Here is a 21,065-nt window from a genome sequence, read left to right on the forward strand (position 1 = left end):
AAGGAACAAAGCAAAAACTTGGATTCTAGGAGAGGTTACCCACTACTAACTTATAAGACTGTGACTACTCCAAAGAAGACATACAGATGGCCAAGAAGCACATGAAAAGCTGCTCAACATCACTAATCATTAGAGAAATGCAAATCAAAACTACAATGAGGTATCACCTCACACCAGTTAGAATGGGCATCATCAGAAAATCTACAAACAACAAATGCTGGAGGGGGTGTAGAGAAAAGGGAACCCTATTGCACTGTTGGTGGGAATGTAAATTGATACAGCCACTATTGAGAACAGTATGGTGGCTCCTTAAAAAACTAAAAATAGAAATACCATATGACCCAGCAATCCCACTACTGGGCATATACCCAGAGAAAACCGTAATTCAAAACGAATTTTTGTGCCCAATGTTCATTGCAGCACTATTTACAATAGCCAGGTCATGGAAGCAACCTAAATGCCCACTGACAGACGAATGGATAAAGAAGATGTGGTACATATATACAATGGAATATTACTCAGCCACAAAAAGGAACAAAATGGGGTCATTCGTAGAGACATGGATGGATCTAGAGACTGTCATACAGAGTGAAGTAAGTCAGAAAGAGAACAACAAATATCGTATATTAACACATATATGTGGAACCTAGAAAAATGGCACAGATGAACCAGTTTGCAGGGCAGAAATAGAGACACAGATGTAGAGAACAAACTTCTGGACACCAAGGGGGGAAAGTGGCGGGGGGTGGTGATGGTGGTGGGCTGAATTGGGAGACTGGGATTAATATATACACACTAACATGTATAAAATGGGTAACTAATAAGAAAGTGCTGTATAAAAAATAAATAAAATTCAAGAAAAAAAAAGACTGTGAGTATACAGTCAGTGTCAATTCCGTAGTGATGCAGTTAATCCAGTATTTAATGTAAAGCATGACTTCTTGAAAGATTTGAAATGCTTTTCTTGAATTTGGGATTTCATTTGAAATATATTATATCCTAAAATAAGAACTACCTACCAGAACACTGAAGTTTAGGTTTTGGCCAATTATTTTAAGGTTCATGCGGTAAATAAATTACAAAGGTTATATTAAAGAAATATGACAGAAACTACAAAGAAATAACTTTGTTGATTAATACACATCCACTGCAGTTCAACAAGCACTGATTGAGTACCCTGCATATACGAAGTTCTTGAGGTACTCTCAGAATGCAAAGATAAGACCCAGTCCTTGCTCTCAAGGAGCTTACTGTCCAGTGGAAAAAACAGCAAGTTAATATAGTTAAATATTTAATATACAACTAAAGAGCTATGCTTTCAGCAAAACAATTTACTGCTTGTCCACCAAATGCCAAGCATATTTAAGCAAGAAGGCATCATGAACTGAAACAGAGGTACGAGATGTAACTGGGGACAAGTGTCATTCTGACTGAGGACTTAATGGGGTGGCGTCTATACCCCAGGCTCAGAGCATGTTTGCTTTGCTGAGGTCATGGTTCCCTGAGCACAAGGTTATAGTGCTACTAAATAGGGACTTGAGATCTTGGTGAATGTACAACCTTTTCTTATGATCCAAAGGCCTCACATCAAGAATTTCTTGCAGGACTTCTCTGGTGGTGCAGTGGTTAAGAATCCACCTGCCAATGCAGGGGGCACGGGTTCGAGCCCTGGTCTGGGAAGATCTCACATGTCATGGAGCAATTCAGCCCATGCACCACAACTACTGAGCCTGTACTCTAGAGCCCGCGAGCCACAACTACTGAGCCCGTCTGCCACAACTACTGAAGCCCACGTGCCTAGAGTCCATGCTCTGCAACAAGAGAAGCCACTGCAGTGAGAAGCCCACGCACCGCAATGAAGGGTAGCCCCCACTCGCTGCAACTAGAGAAAGCCGCATGCAGCAACAAAGACCCAACGCATCCAAAAATAAATGAATTTATCAAAAAAAAGAATTTCTTGCAACTGGTTCTGTTTTCAAAGAAAAAATGTACCAGAAAACCATGTAAAGATAGGATAAGAAGTCATTCGATTATTTTTCTAAACTCATGTGCCTTTTCCACCACTCTTTTTACTGTTATTTACAATGCCTTCTTCTGTCTGTAGAGTCTACAAGTTTTGGAGGCAGATGTGAAGTACTAACTCAGTAAATGTGTAATCCTTGTGCGTTTCTTATAAAGATCTAACTGGATCTTTAGATTTCAAAAAAGTGCCTATTCACTTTGTCAAACAACTCTGATTTGTAACTAATTCTGCTCATACCTCTAATGGAATATAACCTTTATAACCAACCAAAATGTTCAGTAAGGTTAATAATTTTAGGATATAACAGAAAAATATACTTACAGCTAAAGAATACTGCTCATTATTTATTTGCAATAATGATATTTAGGCTATTTAAATTCTAAGATAATTGAAATCAGCAAGTATTTAATTATGATTGACTTAAAGGTTCCAATTATTAAAACTATTCAAGAACAACAAAAAAGTAATAAAGTTAAGCACATGAACTTACTCTGTATACAAATCTTCTATCATTGCAACAATAATAACAATGAGAGACACAGCAAATATCTGACATCCAGAACCAATGAGAGAGGAAAATATCAGCGGGTGACTTGATGGTCTAAATACATCTCCATGCACCTGCTTCCATCCATACTCATCTCCTAGGTCTCTATCCTATATACATATATATGTTGAGAGAAAAGAAAATAATTCAGAATGAAATTAAAATACATAAAATAGGTAAAAATTTACAATTACAGTCGTAAGTTCCCTCACTACAAACTTAAAGGTATTAAAAGGGTTTCAAAATATCAAGAAAAGACATTTGTTCAAATTTAAAATAATTTCTGCCTTAATAACTTACAATGCTAAAGTGCTGTAATATTACTGAGGCTCAGGAAGATGGATCCTGGTTGTACTCAGAGAATCTCAAAGAATGGAAAAAGAAGTCTAGGTGCAAAAAGAAATGGTCAAACTGGGAGAAAAGCCCAATGGCTCTCTGAATGTTACTTTCAGACACTACTCTTGACCTTTACGTCATGACTAAGGCTCACATATGAGTGGGGGCCAGGTGGAGAGCAAAACTGAAGAAGATTAAAACCAGTACTAGAGGGCTTCCCTGGTGGCACAGTGGTTGGGAGTCCGCTGGCCAACGCGGGGGGCGCAGGTTCGTGCCCTGGTCCGGGAGGATCCCGCGTGCCGCGGAGCGGCTGAGCCCATGGGCCATTGCCACTGGGCCTGCGCGTCCAGAGCCTGTGCTCCGCGGCAGGAGAGGCCACAGCAGTGAGAGGCCCGCATACCGCAAAAAAAAAAAAAAAAAAAAACAGTACCAGATGCCCTAGCAATGCAGAAATCTCCCATATAGCCTGGAGCCTAAGAAAATACACAGGGAATATATCAAATAGTTAAATATCATTTAACTGTCTATAGCATTTTTTAAAAAGGATTCAATTTTGCCTTTTCAACCCAAGTAAGCAAATATCCAAAACACTGTTTCTTAAGAAATATCAGTCCCTCAAGATAATCTTTGTGGTTTTTTTGGCCTTGGTTGGGGGTGGGGGGGTCCTGGTCAGCTATGTTTGAGAGGCACCAAATATTTCATCTACCCTCTGATACTTCACAATACACATGAGCATATTAAAATTTTAATTTGTTTAACTGTTTTCCAAACTTATTTAATGATGGAGCATATCTACACAGACTAGCCATTAACAACTGAATCACTCTGCTGTACACTTGAAACCAACACAACATTGTAAATTAACCACACTTCAATTAGAAAAAAAAAGAATAGCCATTAACATTCCCTGGCAGTCCAGTGGTTAGGACTCCAAGCTTTCACTGCTGAGGGCACGGGTTCAATCCCTGGTCAAGAACTAAGATCCTGCAAGCCACACAGTGCAGCCAAAAAAATTAAAAACAAAAAAACACCACTTTTGCTCATTTATGACACTGTTCAACAATTTAGCAAAAATAATTTAGAAACAACCCTCCCCTTTGAACCTATTAAACTAAATGTAAATCAATCCTTCCACCTACTCCCTTAATTTTATGCAATACTTAACAGCATTAGAAAGATACCAATACAAGTCTACGACCTCCTAGCTGCAATTCTGAAATCAAAAGCTCTGAAAAATAAAAAGTCTGCCTCACAAGTTTGACATATCCTTATATGGTGGCAAATCTTGGAGCGAACTAACAAGAGGTTATTTATACTGTTTATTTATCCCACTTAGGGTGAACAGTCATATGTTTTGCTGAAAACACATTAATATATTTGATTATAGGACATGTAATCAGGGCATGTAAAAACATTAAAATATTCAATTAGAGACCCCTCAGGGAGCTTTCTACCTTTCTAAAACCTGAAAATTCTGAATTCTAAAGCTCACCTGACCTCAGGATTATGGACTTGCTTCCAATATTCAATAACACTAAGCTAAATTATTTTATAAATACAGTGTAAAATGTTTGCTTACCATGTCGTCCATTTCTTCTTCTTTACTGTACCGGGCATAATCTTTTCTTAAAGTTCTCATTAAAATCATTGAAACTAAGCCCACCAGGAAGATAACCATCATGAAGGAGTTGAATATTGAAAACCAGTGAATCTAAAATAACAGAAAATAAAATCTTACTTGAAATACCAGTTACAAAATTCATGGGTTTCATGAGGACAATGGGATGTTAATGCAAAAAAACCCCACAAAAGTCTTCTAAAAACTTTTACATGAAAATCCAAAACTAAGATATACTGGGAAAGAGTAATCAAAGGGATTGGCTTTCTTTCCAGTAAGCTTTATTAGATGCATTAAAAGTATGATGCTGTTTACACGGATTATCTCAATCAAATTTATTGTACAAATAAAATACAATTTGGCCGCACAGAATATGCTATTCAGCATTAGAGAGAAAGAGCATGGGTTTTGGAGTCAAACAGGTCTGAATTTTAACACAGGCCCTGACCCCAGTTTTCCTACATCAAAAATGAAGGAAATAATACTATATTGTAAGTGATTTGTACGGTTTAATACATATATAAACTGTATGGCACCGTGTCTGGCACAGAGCAGTAAATAATAAATATTAGTTCCCTTCCCTCTAACTAAGCAACTACCTGAAAACGTCTTTAAAATTATAAGACTAGGGCTTCCCTGGTGGCGCAGTGGGTTGAGAGTCCGCCTGCCGATACAGGGGACACGGGTTCATGCCCCGGTCTGGGAAGATCCCGCATGCCGCGGAGTGGCTGGGCCCGCGAGCCATGGCCGCTGAGCCTGTGCGTCCAGAGCCCGTGCTCCGCAACGAGAGAGGCCACAACAGTGAGAGGCCCGCGTACCGCAAAAAAAAAAATTATAAGACTAAACCATCATAGCTGCCCACCATGAACTTAGGCCACCTTCCTGAATGACCTGCTTCACTTGCTTCCAGTTCATCCTCTCCACCCTGCCGCCACCATTATGCACTCCTCTCCAAAGCAGCTATCCATGGTACAGAGAATTCTGAGGTACCCCATAGTTTCTCAATGCCCCCAAGGCTCTTGACTTTGATTTTACCCACACATTTGTCACAAAATTATGTCCAGATTCAGCACAGCTGACTTCAACTGTCTGTGGCACTGTCCAACAATTCCTTTATATTTTAATTCCCAAAATTTCCTTATGGATAGTTCCAAAATTTCTCTTCTCTCTCAATTTCATTTATTTTTCCCTTCCTCTCTATTTCCATGCCATCACCTCATACCTGATAGCTCTAATGGTCTCCTAGTTGACAACCTTTATGTTTGGTCTTTCTCCTTCCTTTCAATTTATCTGACAAAAGCTTATCCAGCAAATCTTTTTGAAACATCATGTTCATGTATCACTTCTCTTTTCTAAAACTTACAGTGACATTCCCTATTTTCTCACATAACAAACCTAAACTATCTTCCTTAATATTCTGTACCCCTTGTAAGATGGCCACCTCAGCTTAACTAGCCAACCTTTCTTTCCACTGTATCTTATATTCCAATCAGGCCTACCGCTCCTCAATGACCCAAAAGTACAGCTTATTCACTTCCACCTCTGTATCCTTCTCAGAATTTCTTCTCACATGGGACCCACTTCTATCTAGCTTTGTAAATTCTATCTACAATTTAAAACCCAACTCAAAACCCCTCTCCTCCATAAAACCTCTCATACACATATTTTAATTATTCACAGATATTCTCCTGCTCTAAACTTCTACAGATACATAGAATATTTAACATGAAGGAGATACTGTTCTGTACAATTAGGATTTTAATTAGATTTTAACTTGGGCTAACATGCTGAGCATGTGCACTAGAGTGAAAAGCAGTACTGGCTGTTATCCACCCTGAGGCTTCAGGCAGCTGATAAACTATGGCTTCCCCTGAAAAACAAGGGGCAGTCAACTGCCTCTGCCTCTTCATAAGGTCATTTCTTCCTTCATTCAACAATTTATTTATTAAATACCTATTGAAATTATAAAGGAAATAATGAATGCATTATATTTTGAAATATTTACCAAAAAGGGTTGTATAAATTTAAGTTTATCACAAAAGTATCACTTAAGATTTATAAATGCAGTCTATAATAATAGGCTTTTCCAAAGGTTTGATTTTGTTTCTAATCTGGGAAATTAATGACCCAGAAAAGGACGAGAAAAAAATTTACATATATATATATATATACACACACATATATATAAAACTCCTCTCTCTTTTCAGTCAATTTATCAAATTTTTGAAGAGAAAAAGGTTTATATAGTTACTACTTAGTAATAAGAAAGATACTCCCCAAAATGCAAAACTTTCTAGCAAAGCTCTCTATCTTCTAATCTAATATACAAACATTAAACTAATACCGATTATAATGTACTACTAATTAGTTAGTACTAATGTACTAACCTGACATTTTATAATATTCCTTTATCCCCCAAATTATAAAATGTTGCATGATTCTGAAGTTATTAACCAAGGGAAATATTTCTTTAAAACAATAAAGAAATGAGATGTCACAGAGGGGTTACTAACCCTACGAACTGCTGACTCCAGCACCCCTAGTGTTGCTAAACCGAAAGCAGCACCCCAGGTTTGTCATAAATGTTAAAACACTGGAGATTAACTAACTATACCACCAGGACTGCCTCATCCTGAGCACCTGCTCTGGAAACACTGAACCAGGTGCTTTATATGCACTGTCAAATGGAATTTCACAACTCTGCAAGGAAGTATAACCCCTGCTTCACTACTGAAAAGAAGCTAAACAACTGAGTCATCTGACCACAGTTACAGTAAATGGCAGAGACAGAGTCTGTATCCAGCTGGGGCTCCTAAGTCTATGTTTGTAGCCACTGTATTAGAAACAATCCCAACTCTTACACAGTAGATCCCATCTACTCCTGCCTACTCAAGGAAAATGCTTCAGTTATTCTCCCCAATCCCCTGAATCATCAGTTTTGTACTCTCTACTGAACCCCATCAACATAACAAACATATTTTTCTTACATTTCAAAAAAAAAAAAAAAACCAAAAACAAACCCCCACCCCGTTCCTGATTCCATCTTTCCTACCGGCTACTACACCATTTCTGCACTCCCTTTAGTAGCAAACTTGCTGCCTCCAATTCCTCTCCTCCCATTCTCTCTTAGATCAGCTCTGTTGAGATTTTGCCCCACCACTACACCAAACCTGCTCTTCGTCAAGTTCAGTGATGACCCCAGATGAATCAACAGGTACTTTCAGTACCCATCTTACCTGACCCATCAGCAGCAATTCAGAACTAATCTTTCTATCCTCTGTGACAGACTTTCCTCTCTTGGCTTCCAAGATACCATACAATCTTTTTTTCGCCCCATACCTTACCAATATCTCCTCAGGGCCCTTAGCTGGTTTCTCCTTTTCTCCCTGAACTTATACTACTGCTCCCAGGGCTCAGTCCTTAGTCCTCTTCTATCCGTACATACTCTTCCTTGGTATTGCACTCAGTCTCGCAGCTTTAAATACTATTTATATGCCAATGGCTACAAAATTTGTAGGCCTCTCTTTTGAACTCCAGATTGATATATCCAACTAGCTGGTCATTATCTCTGGATATCTTACAGACACTTCAAAACCACCATGTCCCAAACTGAACTCTGATCTTCCCCTCCAACTCTCCAAATACAGCTTTTCCACCCCACTGACAGCAGTTCCACTCTGATAGATGCTCAGGCCAAAATGTGGAGTCTTTCTCAAACTTTCTTTATCTTTCTATCCATCAGGAAATCTTGCTGGCTCTACCTTCAAAATACGTTCACAATCTGGCATCTTCTCGCCACCTCCACTGCTATGCCTTGGTCTGAGCCACATTTACTTCTTATCTGCATTAATGCGACAGCCTCTCCAGTGGTAACCCTGCTACTCCCCGTTTCCCACACCACCCATTTTCAACATCACAACCTGAAAGACCCTTTTTAAAAAGAGGTCAGATCTGCCATTACCCTGCTGAAAACACTATCCTGCCCCCTTTGCACTCCAAGTCCTTAAAGCAGCCATGGATGATCTGGCTCCTGCTGCCTCTCTGACTTCATCTCCTACTTCTCGTCCCCTTGCTCTGCTCCAGCCATATGGGCCTCCTTGCTATTCCTCTAGCACACCAAGCATGTTCCCACCTAACAGGCCTTTCCATGGTGGTCCTTCTGCCTGGAATACTCTTTCTCCAGATGGCCACATTCCTTATTTCCTTCAACTCCTTCAAGCTTCTGCTCAAAAGTCCATCTCAGAGGCTTACGCTGTCCTCCATACTCAAAACTACAACTTGCTCTATCCACAGCACTCTTACCCAACTGCTCTTTTTTATTTTTCCATGTACACATTTTTCAACATACTATACATTTTAGTTATTATGTTTACTGCATGTCTCCCCCACTAGTATGTAAGCTCCAAGAGGGCATGGATCTTTGACATTCATTCTCTAATGTATTCTACTTACTGAGTACACTGCCTGACACACAGCCAGTGCTCGATTAATATTTGGTTTAAAAATATATATGGTAGAAAAAAAAATTATATATATATATATATATATATATATATAGTATACAGTCCTACTAGTGAAAATGCCAAAAGGCAGCCTTTCCATCAAGTTGTCACTACCCCATGAGACTAGAAGCAAGTAGACCTAGGTGTTCTGGTAGGGAATGTCAGTTGGAAGCCCTCATATTCTCAAATGCTACTTAAAGTTGAAGTTATTTGTGCCTATACCTTTAAATGGACTACCATGTTCAGGACTGCCTGAGCGCTGAATCTGAGGAAAAGCCCTGGGAGGGTGGGGGAGGGAATCATAGCTCCAGGAGTAGCGCACTAAATCTTTCAGTAGGGGCTAAACCTCAAACAGCTTCATTTTTTTCTCCTAGGACCCCATGGAAGATTAGAAGTAGTAACAGGTTCTGGTGGAGTCTAAAGGTGGGAACTGGCTGCAATGATATAACTCTGAGACAAAAAAAACTTATAAGCCATCTCAAAAATTGGTGACTAATAAACTTCAGGATTTCAGTCCAAAAGATAGAAGAGGCAAGTCAGGAAGAAAGTCAGAAGAATGGATATATCCCCTTATACCTTGTAGTTTTTTCAGGTCCACCCTTGAAGGAGTTGAACCACCAAAATAAAATCTGTTTTTTGCTAAAAATAACCAAAGCTATCTGTACAAAACCAGCAGCAATGCCACTAGACTAAGGATCTGAGATCCAGTGTATACCTGCAGGTGGGGGGGTGGGAGGCATCTTTCCATTCTTGGTGTTTCTTTGTATGTGGAAGGATTTCCCCTGGCAGAAACTCCTGGTATCACTCCACTCTTGTATTCATTCCTCCCTAGAGGATGCATACATTCTGCTCTGTTTCTCCACACTGTAATTTTTACACACACAGGCGCCCGGGTAGGAAAACTTGAAACAGTCCAGCACTGTCTGAGTGTAGTAAGTTTCTCCAATTCTGAGTTTCAATATTAAGAAGCCCACTTGACCAGAGTTACAGCCACATTCTCCAGTATTAGCCTCATTAGCAATAAAAGTGGTATCTCGGCTTCCCATATGCTGTATTCTTCCTTGTGTATCTCTTCATTGGTTTATCCCAGGCATGATGAACGGAGCTTTTGACTGCTCCTCTAAAACTCTCTATCACTCTTATGACTCTGAGCTCACATCTGAAATCAGCCTTCGTTAAATCTTTGAGATCCACAACCCTAGCACAGTGCCCTATACGTGGCAGATGCTCATTGTTTAACTGATTGAAGCACATACTGAACGTCTTAAAATACACAATTTACCTACCCTGTGTTGAAAAAAGGATGGATCAAGGTATTTGTCAAATCGATCTTCAAATTTTACATCTGACTTTTTCCATTTTACCTGAAAAAAATTTTCTTCATTTGAAAATCAAAGCCAGTAAACAATAATCTGATAAAAAAAACTGAGCAAAATTTGAAAAGATTTACACACTTAGAATAAGATACTAGAGAAATAGTAGAAAGTTACTACCAATTTGAGAAGTTGAAATACATGATTAAAAAAACCAGCCAACCTTCCTCTCTGTGTATTAACAAAACTTATGACTTAGAGGGATCATTTCAGTTTTCAAGGACTATTAACTGTTGCTGACTTACATTCTCTGACCTCATAAATGTGATAACAACTCAATTAAATAGACCAAATAAAATAAGAATCTGTACATCTTTGACTTTAGATTGCATTAGTTTTATTACAATGATGTTTCTTTATAAGTACGGTTATGCAAATATTATTTGCCCTAGGTACATATGCCCAAAGCTTGAAAAACTTTCAAAACTGTCTACCAGCAATGGATTCATTCCAGTTACCTGGAAAAAAACTACTGAAAAGAGAGGCTACCTACGTCGGATTTCTCTTCTTTCCACTACTTTTAATCCTAACAGAACAGAATTAACTTGACAGTTGCAAGGGGCTCTGACAAGCTCTTACTCTGCAGGAGTATCTTATTCTACCTGATAAAGCAAAATATGGTAAACTATACTCATCCAGAAATTTTCAACATGGCATCATCTCTTAATCTTCAACAGTAAAAAGGAAAGAGAAACAAGGAGTAATGTAATCTAAAAAGTAACCATGAAAACACATGGCTGGGTTAGCTAACTGCCCAGTTATAATGGTAAAGTTTGCTGAAGCAAATGGTAGGTCCTGCCAATGCATAACAGGTATCTAATACTACAGACCAGAAGTAAACCTCCCTGCTTTTAGGAGGCTTACTTACACACATTAATAATATTCTGTTGCATCCCATTTCAAGCTACAATTTCAATTACTAAAGTTGTAAAACATATTTAATTGTTGATATTAAGTAACAAACACTGCTTCCTGTATACAATTATTTTAATACTTACCGAATATGACATCTGGATTTTAGTATTGGGAACCAGTTTCACTTTTCCTTCACTAGTTAGATTAACATCAACAATTCGATTTCCATTAAAACCTATTTCAAGTTTTTTATAGGTCCAAAGATAGTAATCTTCCCCATTTTCATCTGCTTCACCAACAATACCTTCAAAAGAAATAACACTTCACACAAGGTATGTAATATCACTTAGTATTTAAAATACATTAGAAGCTAAAAGCTCATTAAAAAACATTTTTATAAAAAAGCAATACTACCATTATTCCTCATGGTTAGAACAATGAAAAGGTACCGGCCGGACTTCTCTTTGTTAACTACTTGGCAAACACAAAACTATTTTCACACCATGGTAAAAAAAGTGATGCACAGCTCAGCATAACCTATCACTAATTTGATCCTCAAAGTTCATGCTCTGTCATTAGTATCACCTTCATTGTAATAATCATGACTGTGTAGTTTATATTCCTTAGTATCTCAAAATTTCAGGGAGCACTATATCACTATCTGGCAAGGTTCTCAGTTTCGTGGTCAAACTAAAATTAAAACCAAGGTCTCCAGAGGTCTAGTCCAGTACTTTCTCTAATAACCTATGATCAACCCATTCCTAATAAGCTGCACATATGTGTATAGTGGGTACCAAAACTTAAAACGCCTCCCCTTTATCCCTCAAGCATTGGACTTATCCCTGGGAAGTCAACAAAATGAAAGGAGGGTTGAAAATAAATGGTAATGAGGCAAAAGTTAAAATGATCATTTTGATCACAATTTGGGATACTGAAGGAGAAGACTTAAACAAGGGAGTAGGTAGTACCTGAGGATCTATCTCTTGTGCCCTCATACTGTCAGCTATTTATCCAATGTTCCCTACCCAAGCCTATATATTCATTAGCGCCTTAGGCTCTAAAAGTTACTCCTTGGGCCTTCCCTCTACGGTCAGTGCAACTCATGAAAAGCATTAGTGGGAAAAAAATGATCATTTTTTATTAAGAATTATTTGCTTATTAACCAAAGTTGTTCTAATTCGTACAAGTTCAAGGAATACAGTTTCACTTTGTTTGAGGTTGTAGAGGGATAATAAAATCCTTCTAATTTTAATTTCACCAAAGTTTATTTACCTATCTACTCTGAAAACTCTGAGGGTGGAGACATAATTATACCAAATAGGAAACTATTCTCTCTAAAAGACATTTAAAAGACTCTGAAACCTTTATCCCAAGAAAAGCCAGATAAAGATTTTTTTCTGACAGGTTTTCCCATGGTTCAGACATTCTAGGACATCCAAAAGTATCTGTCCTAAACATGGCAGAAACCCAGAGCTAAAAAAGATTTATGTTAAGACAGGAAAGCACAGCTGCCATGTTGCTTATGGAGGCCCACAGAAATGACGGAAAAAACCTAAGGTTCTAGACATGAAACCCGTAAGCAATGCAAAAGACCTGCTCTCTCACCAAAAAAAGAGAAAACCCAGATTAATGTGGGTTCTCCTAAAACTACAGGCTCAGAAGTCTTCAGCGAATATTCAGCATATCTTCCTACTACCCTCAGAGCCAATCACAGAAATGTCTGTTATACTAATTACAGTCATTTACATGAAACGCTTACTATTTATACCTAATTAACATGTAACACAGTAATGACGATGCATACAATTATATCTTGATATTAACTTTCTTATAAATTCCATCTTAGTACCATATTAAACTCTGGGCTGATATGTTCAGTCTTTCAGTTTGCTGTTCATGAATACAGTAGTCTGCTAATAACTTTAAAAATTAGAATATTAATTATATATTATTTATATATAAGAACAAGTGTCCAAAGACCAAAAAACAAAAACAACAACAACAAGCCATTAAGAGAAAAATGTGGTCAAACATGCTGGCTGTGATAGCTGGCTTTGCTTTGCATATTAAGTAATTTAATCAAGCCCAGCACAAACAATGTTTGGATTATGAATAAGTTGGCATTAACTACTGCATTGTTCCTCTCCATTAACACAGATGAACAAGGACATAAAACATAAAAAATAAAACATAAAAAAGTTTTTAAAATTTTAAACATAATAGACTTTTGGAAAATAACATAGGAACTAGCAAAACAAGTCATTCAGGAGACTATATCTAAAAACCATACTACCACAGTCCCACACTACCACAGGAGAGAGAAAGCCAGAATATAACTTTAAAATCCTATTCAGTCCCTTTGATTGTTATTTGATAAAATAAGTCAAAATAAGATGTGAGAAAAATGGAGGGAGGGGGAATATTTCGGATTGTTCAAAGCACCTTTTGACCTCTTGAATATGAAAAGTTACACTGTATAAAAGTTATATTTTCAGGGATTTTCATGTAAAGTTTGACAATGTCAAAAACCCTTCAAGTAACAGGAAACCATAAAATTGATGTTAAAATCATTCTGTAGAAAACAGTGAAAACACATTTATTGATTCAGTGTACAATCACCTGAACAGTCATTATATAAATCTTGCTTATTATGCAAATATTCCCCAAACTTTAAAAATAACATACAATACTTACCCCATATTGGTAAGTCATCTATGTACATCTGGTACCAGTAGTGATTTTTGATAGCATACACAAATGCATCTCTCTTTTCTTTATCTAAGTCAATTTCACAGTAAGTGGCTGGCATCACATCATCTGCATAAAATAAAAATTGCAAATCAGTACACTCATCTGCAAAATAGTTACAGGAAGAATAACACACAAAAAAGCCAACATTTCTTGAAGTTAAAATTTCTACTCATAATAGTTGAATCTCGGTGATATATATATTTATATGGATTCAGTATACAATTCTTTCCTTTTTTGTGTATGTTTAAGATTGCTCACAATAAAAGAATTTTAATCATCTTTACTTTCAAAGATTATCTTACTAAGTGAAGAAAGCATCTCTTATATAAAGAAAATTATACAGAACATTTACAAAGTAACTTTAAAATGAATAAACTGATTTAAAAACAGAAATGAAAAAGCTTAAAACACATAGGAAAGTTTTCACTTTATACAAAAACTCAAGAATATGATCTTAAATAGAGCTAACAATTTCTAGCTATGAGATCTCTGAGATAAGTATTCATTTGAACATTCTTGGAAGTGCAAGTCACTTGAGGCCACAGATTCTATGAGGAATCCCAGTGACTCTTCATAATTCGGAAGATTAAAAGGCAAACCTCTATCTAGCAGGCATCACTGTTTATAAATTACCCAAAAGTTCCCTGGAGATGAGTCATTTCCACTCTTGACTGCTTTTAAAAATACTCCTATCTGAAAATAATATTCAGATGGTCTCTAACTTATAAACCTTTCAAAAATGTGCTTAGGGTCATTAGTTTCTAAATAAAACAAAGCAAAATCTGAAAAGCACTCTAGATGTCCATCAAAAGGACTGAACTGCTTTTGTATGTTACTTAAGCAACTAGGAAAAAAAAAAGAGAAATCAATCTTAACAACAACAAAAAGCACAGATGCGTAAGTCCTCCTGTACTATAATACTGGTTATTTAGAACATGAAATACAACTTCCTCCAAGAAACAATGTTAATTTCCCAAACGTTCATTAAAACAACTTAAATATAAACTGCAGCCAAACTATAATTAATAGCCATCTATAATGTTGTTTCTACGAGAAATAACAATCTGACGTATAACTCCAGATACCACCACCATGTTTCCCCGGTTCTCAAGAGAGAATAGCTTATTATTGCTCAGCCCAGAGTGGACACCCCAAAACTACAAAACCAAAGATGGCAGGAAACACTGAAGTCCCATGAAAGAGGGACAGGGAAATTCTCTATCCCAGTGGGAGAAGAAAACTGCTTTGTATCCAACAACAATGGCTTCCACACATATTTTCTTTCTACCCAGGCCATTTTTAGGCAGCAAGAAATTTAGGGTTTTCATAATGGCAAAAACTGAGGCTGAGCAGAGGAGAAGGCAGGGAGAGTTAAGAGAGAGATTACTACAAAGGATGCCTACAGCAGGAGCTAGGAGAACTGGCAACAGGAAATTATAGCTACACAGGAGAGAGCAAGAACCAAAGGAAGGTCCAGGTTGAGCAGCAACGAATGGCCACAGTGGCGTGGGAGGACCCACAGCTACCTCTGCGAAGCCACCAAATTCCTTGCTGTCACAATCAGACATTCACTGATAACTGTCATTAATAATACAGCAGTTTCCTGTATGAAGTTCTGAGATATGCAATATGACATTTACCCGTATATAAAGATTCCTTACAGTCTGAACTTTAGTTCAACTCTCTCTTTCCCCACTCTCCACCATCCTGTCTCCCTATACTCTAACCAGACTCAGCCACCTGCAGTTCCCACACACCTTGGGCTCCCTTGGCCGCCGGATTTGTTGTTTGTACAGTAAATCCCACCTCACATGTCCATCCTAAAATCTTTCCCATGCCTTACCCTGTCCCCCAGAGTAATCCCTGATTCCCCAACCCTCACTCCTCTCACCACACAGCCTGCCCCCGTCACTGAAGTCCCATGGCTTTCTCTCCATATCTCCTATGGCACCTAGGCCTACACCGTGCACAACCTCACACCAGTATCTTAGCTCCTCAAAAAGACCATTAGGTCTTGAGAGCTATGTCTATAACTGATCATAACCTTTTTGGCCCCAGCTATGCCTGTTTCAGTACGCTGCACAGAGCAGGCATTAAACAAATAAAATATTTTAACAAATTTTAAGAGCATAATTTTCCATTTATTTGGCAAAGGAAGTCACTAAGTACATCAGAGTATGCACATATACATGCAACTGTGTGTGAATGGTGTGTGTGTCTGTGTGTAAGGACAAAATGCCAATATAAACAAATGAAATTTTTGAGCTGAGTATCTCAGAAAGATTGACAAAGAAGTCTTGAAGAATATCTTTCACTAATACAAAACCTAGAAAAGAAATGTTGTGGTAAAAGAGAAAACATCATTATGGAAGGCTATAATAAGGGCCTGGGTTGGTCATATTTTAATGAAATTCCTCTTGCAGGCATGTAAGCAAATACAAACATCACAAATAATTAAAGAGCCTGGTTGCTCAACTGAAAAAGCACTTCTCTCAGGAGGGAGCCGCTTTGAAGATAACGAATTTAAGTGCCTGAGTATACCAAATCACCACTCAGCATTCTACATGACTGGAAAACAATCTGAAAATCTATTACCACAAATCACAACTTTAAAATTACAATAGGGCATACCCTTCTCACAGGAAATACACACCTATGAATCCTGAAGGGGATGCAATTAATATCTTACCAATGCAAATACTTTTTATGAGGGAAAAAAGAAGAAAACCAAAGTTATAAAGTGGCAAATGTCAATACTGATTTTTCAAACAGAAAGCAAGGGTAGATTCTGGAAACAACATGCCAATAAGTCTGTCATCAATTCTCAACAACACTCCAGACTAACAACTGAATAGACAGTGAAAGCATTGAAAAAAGAATGTGACAATTATTTATGAGTTCTCTAAGAACATATCATGCCTTACTTTGTTTAGTTTCTCTTTTAACAGCATTACTGAACTGGAAAATCAGAAATACTCTACCTCAAATTCAGCAGCACTTAGCAAAGTTTCTCATGAAGTCACCATAGACAAACTATAGAGAAATGGGCAGAAACTTGGGTTTTAGTCTGGGTTCCACTACTTACTAGCTCTGTGAATAAAAGCAAGTCACTTAACCTCTGAGAACCTCAGGTCCCTCAACTGTAAAACAGATAACATCTATGCTATCTCCTTCCCAGAGTTGTTTTAAGGACGAAAAGTGCCAATACATTCACAGTGTTAAGTTTTCTTGAGTCACACACCCCTTTGAGAATCCAATGGAAGTGATATCTCCCTTGCCCTCCCAAAATGTACACTCACTCAAAATTAAGTGTACAATTCCAGAGGTCCACAGACCCCTGACACTAGAGCTTCTGGTTCAACTCTGTATACCCAGAGTCTTCCATAGGGCTCTGGAATACAGTAAGCTCTCAAAACTGCTGAATGAACTTTTTACAGGACTGGAAAAACTGGCATATTCACCATTAATTAATCAACCATCTACATAAACCAATACTGATTAACTGACCAAACTGGCTGGCAGTATAAACTGCACAATTTTTTTTCTAGATGGCTATTTGGCAACACGTATCAAGAACTGCCTCAAAAATGATTATACCCTTTGATTCAGTAATTCTACTTCTAACAATTTAACCTAATGAAACGTTCATAGATGCATTAAAATACTTATGTGCTAGTATAGCTAAATGCATTCTTATTTCTAACAGAAAAAAAAAGCAAAAGCAAGGAAGAAAAGGAAGAAAGAAGAAAACAATGAATATCTTGTCATTGGGAAATGGGGAGAAATTACAATATCAATTTATAGAATACTATATAAATATATTTTAAACAGAGTAATTAACAATATGAGGACAAGCTGATAAGATGTTGTGGAAAAAAAAGAAGAGTAAAAACTAATCTATACATAACTTATTAAACGAGCCAGCAAGTGCTTAGAATGGTATCTGGTACATAATAAACACTATACAAGTGTTCATTAAATACATTTTTAAAAATCATATATGGAACATGAACCCAATATTTAAACATTTTAAATAATGTGGATGAATGTAAAGATAGTCAGAAAGAAAGAAGAAACTGTTACTGGTATTTATATCCAGGTGATTTTTATATTCTTTACACTTCTCTGTAGTTTCTAAATTTTGCACATTGATCCTATATCACTGTTAAAATCAGAAAAAATATATACACATAACAAAAGACAGATGTCAATCTGAAAAGAAAACAAAAAAAAGACATGTCAATCTGAAAAGAACAATGTTAGCAATGGTTTAAATAAGAACTTATAAAAAGAGCATGCTTATCAAATTTGCAGTTAGCACAGTTTAAAAAATTGCTAATACCAAGAATTCAAAATATCTAGAGTCAAGATTCAATACAAGATTCAAATTATTTGGTCCAGCTAAAACACTTCAGTTGAAACCAATAGGACAAAATATTGCATCAAGTTCCCAGACTTCCGATTAAACAAGGCAGATTAACCACAAGTGTCTTTTACCTCCTGAAACTCCATTAAAATGTCAATAAAGGCATAAAAAGGATGTAGGCGCACAAGGACAAAAAGAGGAGAAGACAGTGAGAAAAGATTTTAATCAATGTTGGGGAAATGGAAGACGGTGAATGACTAATAAGACAGAGGAAACCGTAACAGAAGGGACAACAGGATTGTTGTCACAGAACACAGGAGACACTCAGAACTTGGAGGCACCACAGACGTTGAAAGGTAGAGGAGAGATAGATGTAGGGCTGAACACACAGGGGAACTGTATAAAAATATGTTTATGGAGGGGTTGGATGCCTAGGTCCCCTCCTGCACCCATCACACAGCTAGATGAATAATCTCCTCAACTTCCCTGCTGCAGACCAGAGGCACTTTCCCCTAGAGAACTTCAGCGGAGAGGCTCCAGAATCAGGAAGAGCAGGAATAGTAGAATCCAGGGACTGGAAACAGGGTGGGGTTCACCTTAAGCAAAAATCTTCATTCGGGCTGAATGAAAAGAACTACCACCTCCCAAGCCCTCTCCCCACCCTTTGGCAATCAGGCTTAACTACCCAGCCAGATATCTGGAGGGAAATACCGCATAGTAGTTAAAAGCTCAAACTCTTAACGCTAGACTGCCTGGGTTCAAATCCTCACTCCGCCACTTTCCATCTGTGAATCCTTAGACAAGGTTACTTAGCCTCTGGGCCCCAACTTCCTCATCTGAAAAATAGGTATAATACACCTCCATAAGCTTATTTCGAGGATGAAAACAGACTAGACTGAGAATCACTGAACTAGAAATACATAAGGCTCTAAGCAGCCCTTGGCATATCTACATAACTGTAGTACTCTCAACTTACCATTTCACTCTAGAGAAGTAGAAGAAATACTAACAAGATAATTTCACCCCTCTGTTAAGTTGGAATACTCAAGGAAGAGAAAATTCAAGGGAAGATCAATAAAATAAATGGGAGGAAGGAATCCTCTAGAAGTCAACTTTTCAACAATTAATATCCTTCATTATACTGCAAGAATTCTCAAATGAGAGGGAAGGGTCTGGGTGGTGACCTCTCCTGCTTAGGAATTACTATTCCAGATCACCTAATGATCATAATGAACCAATTATAATAAAGAACAAGTAGGCACAAACTAGGTGCTAGACAATTTATTAAGAGCTCACCATGTCTTAATAGCTAAGGATGCAACAGTGAACAAGAATGCAACTGTCCCTGCCCCAGTGGAAGTAACTAAATTACCCAGCAGGCTAGTGCAGCAGCTTGAGGATAAATCAAATCCTACACTCAATAAACTAATTTAACATTTCATAATTGCTAATACAAAATCAAGTTGGAAGCACAGACACATACCATGTGCTATTAGTATTCATAACAATAACCATTTCTTGAATGTAAACTATCAGGAACTTTGATAAATGCTGTACATGCACTATCTCATTTAAACATGACAATTCTACCAAGTGGATATTATTTCCCTCATTTCATAGATGAGGACAATGAGATCAAAGAGACTGAATACTTTGTCCAGGACTACATAGGTAGGCAGAGGCAGAGCTGAGATGCATCAAGTCTCTCTGACTCTAAAACACATGTTCTTTCCACTCCACAATGGCAATATTCTAGGAGGTACCCTTGAAAATTATAGGGTAATGATTTCAGGTCTGGTTGAAAGATATCCAATTTAAGTCTGCCCTTTTCATTTAATTTTGTCTAAATGTTCTCAATGCAGCATTTTGTCTAGCGATAGTATAAAAACTTTTAGGAAGAAAAAAGCAAAGTTGTGCATAAAACCTCAAAAGGGAACTTTTGAGGCATCCTACATTAGACTCAAAACTATTGCTAGTTCCCTAAAATAGTCTATTTAATGACTTTCATTTTACAAAACCACACTAATCCATTTAGCCTGACAGAATCTACTAGGTTAAAAAAAAAAAAGTTGTGTGTATGCACATATTTAAGTGCGTATGTATATGTATAGTTTTTCCTAGTTTCACAATATTTCCAAAATTTTATTTTCTTACTTGAATATGCCTTCAGAAGAACCTTTAAAAATCAAATACTTAAGGGATGAAAGATTAACAATATAAATATTTCTACAGTTTACACACGGACAGAGGGTTCAAGTTTCCACACAGCATTAGTATGCTGTGGTACGCCTTGGGCAATTCATCTTTCGGCCTCCCTAACAGGAAATCAGATGACACAATCGCTAAGGTGCATCCCACCTTTAAAATTTTATGATACTATAAAGAACAACCAGGAAACCTCACAAAACACTTTTCAAACCACGATCAACTTTATCTTTAAACCGGGTAATCAAGGGTCTACAACAGAAAGAGAAATCTAATCAGCATTTACTATTGCATCTGGACCACTTAACGTGGCAGCTTCTTTAGCAGCATATCCATGATGGAGTGTAGAGTTGACAAGACTCCAAGGAACCGCCGACTCTTAGGGAGTAACATCTGGCCAGTTCTGATTCTTTTCATCTAAAGGTGTTTAGTCTGAAAGGAAAATAAATCCCACTTTTATAGCCCATGAAAACCATACCCCTCTATCTA

The 21,065-nt window shown here is 37.5% G+C and overlaps 1 protein-coding gene across 2 annotated transcripts in view; it reads right to left on the reverse strand.

The window, feature by feature from the left end:
• The window catches only part of TM9SF3 (transmembrane 9 superfamily member 3), a 76,957-nt gene that overhangs the window by 43,858 nt on the left and 12,034 nt on the right, over nucleotides 1-21,065 (reverse strand). For both annotated transcript variants that reach the window (XM_032608295.1, XM_032608294.1), the window contains exons 3-7: nucleotides 13,949-14,071; nucleotides 11,398-11,558; nucleotides 10,313-10,390; nucleotides 4,486-4,617; nucleotides 2,514-2,680 (exon numbers count right to left, since the gene is read on the reverse strand). In XM_032608295.1, coding sequence (XP_032464186.1) covers nucleotides 2,514-2,680; nucleotides 4,486-4,617; nucleotides 10,313-10,390; nucleotides 11,398-11,558; nucleotides 13,949-14,071 — 661 coding nt within the window. The remainder of the gene's footprint in view (nucleotides 1-2,513; nucleotides 2,681-4,485; nucleotides 4,618-10,312; nucleotides 10,391-11,397; nucleotides 11,559-13,948; nucleotides 14,072-21,065) is intronic.

This window comes from Phocoena sinus, chromosome 16 (genome assembly GCF_008692025.1).
Source record: "Phocoena sinus isolate mPhoSin1 chromosome 16, mPhoSin1.pri, whole genome shotgun sequence".
Classification (NCBI taxonomy): domain Eukaryota; kingdom Metazoa; phylum Chordata; class Mammalia; order Artiodactyla; family Phocoenidae; genus Phocoena; species Phocoena sinus.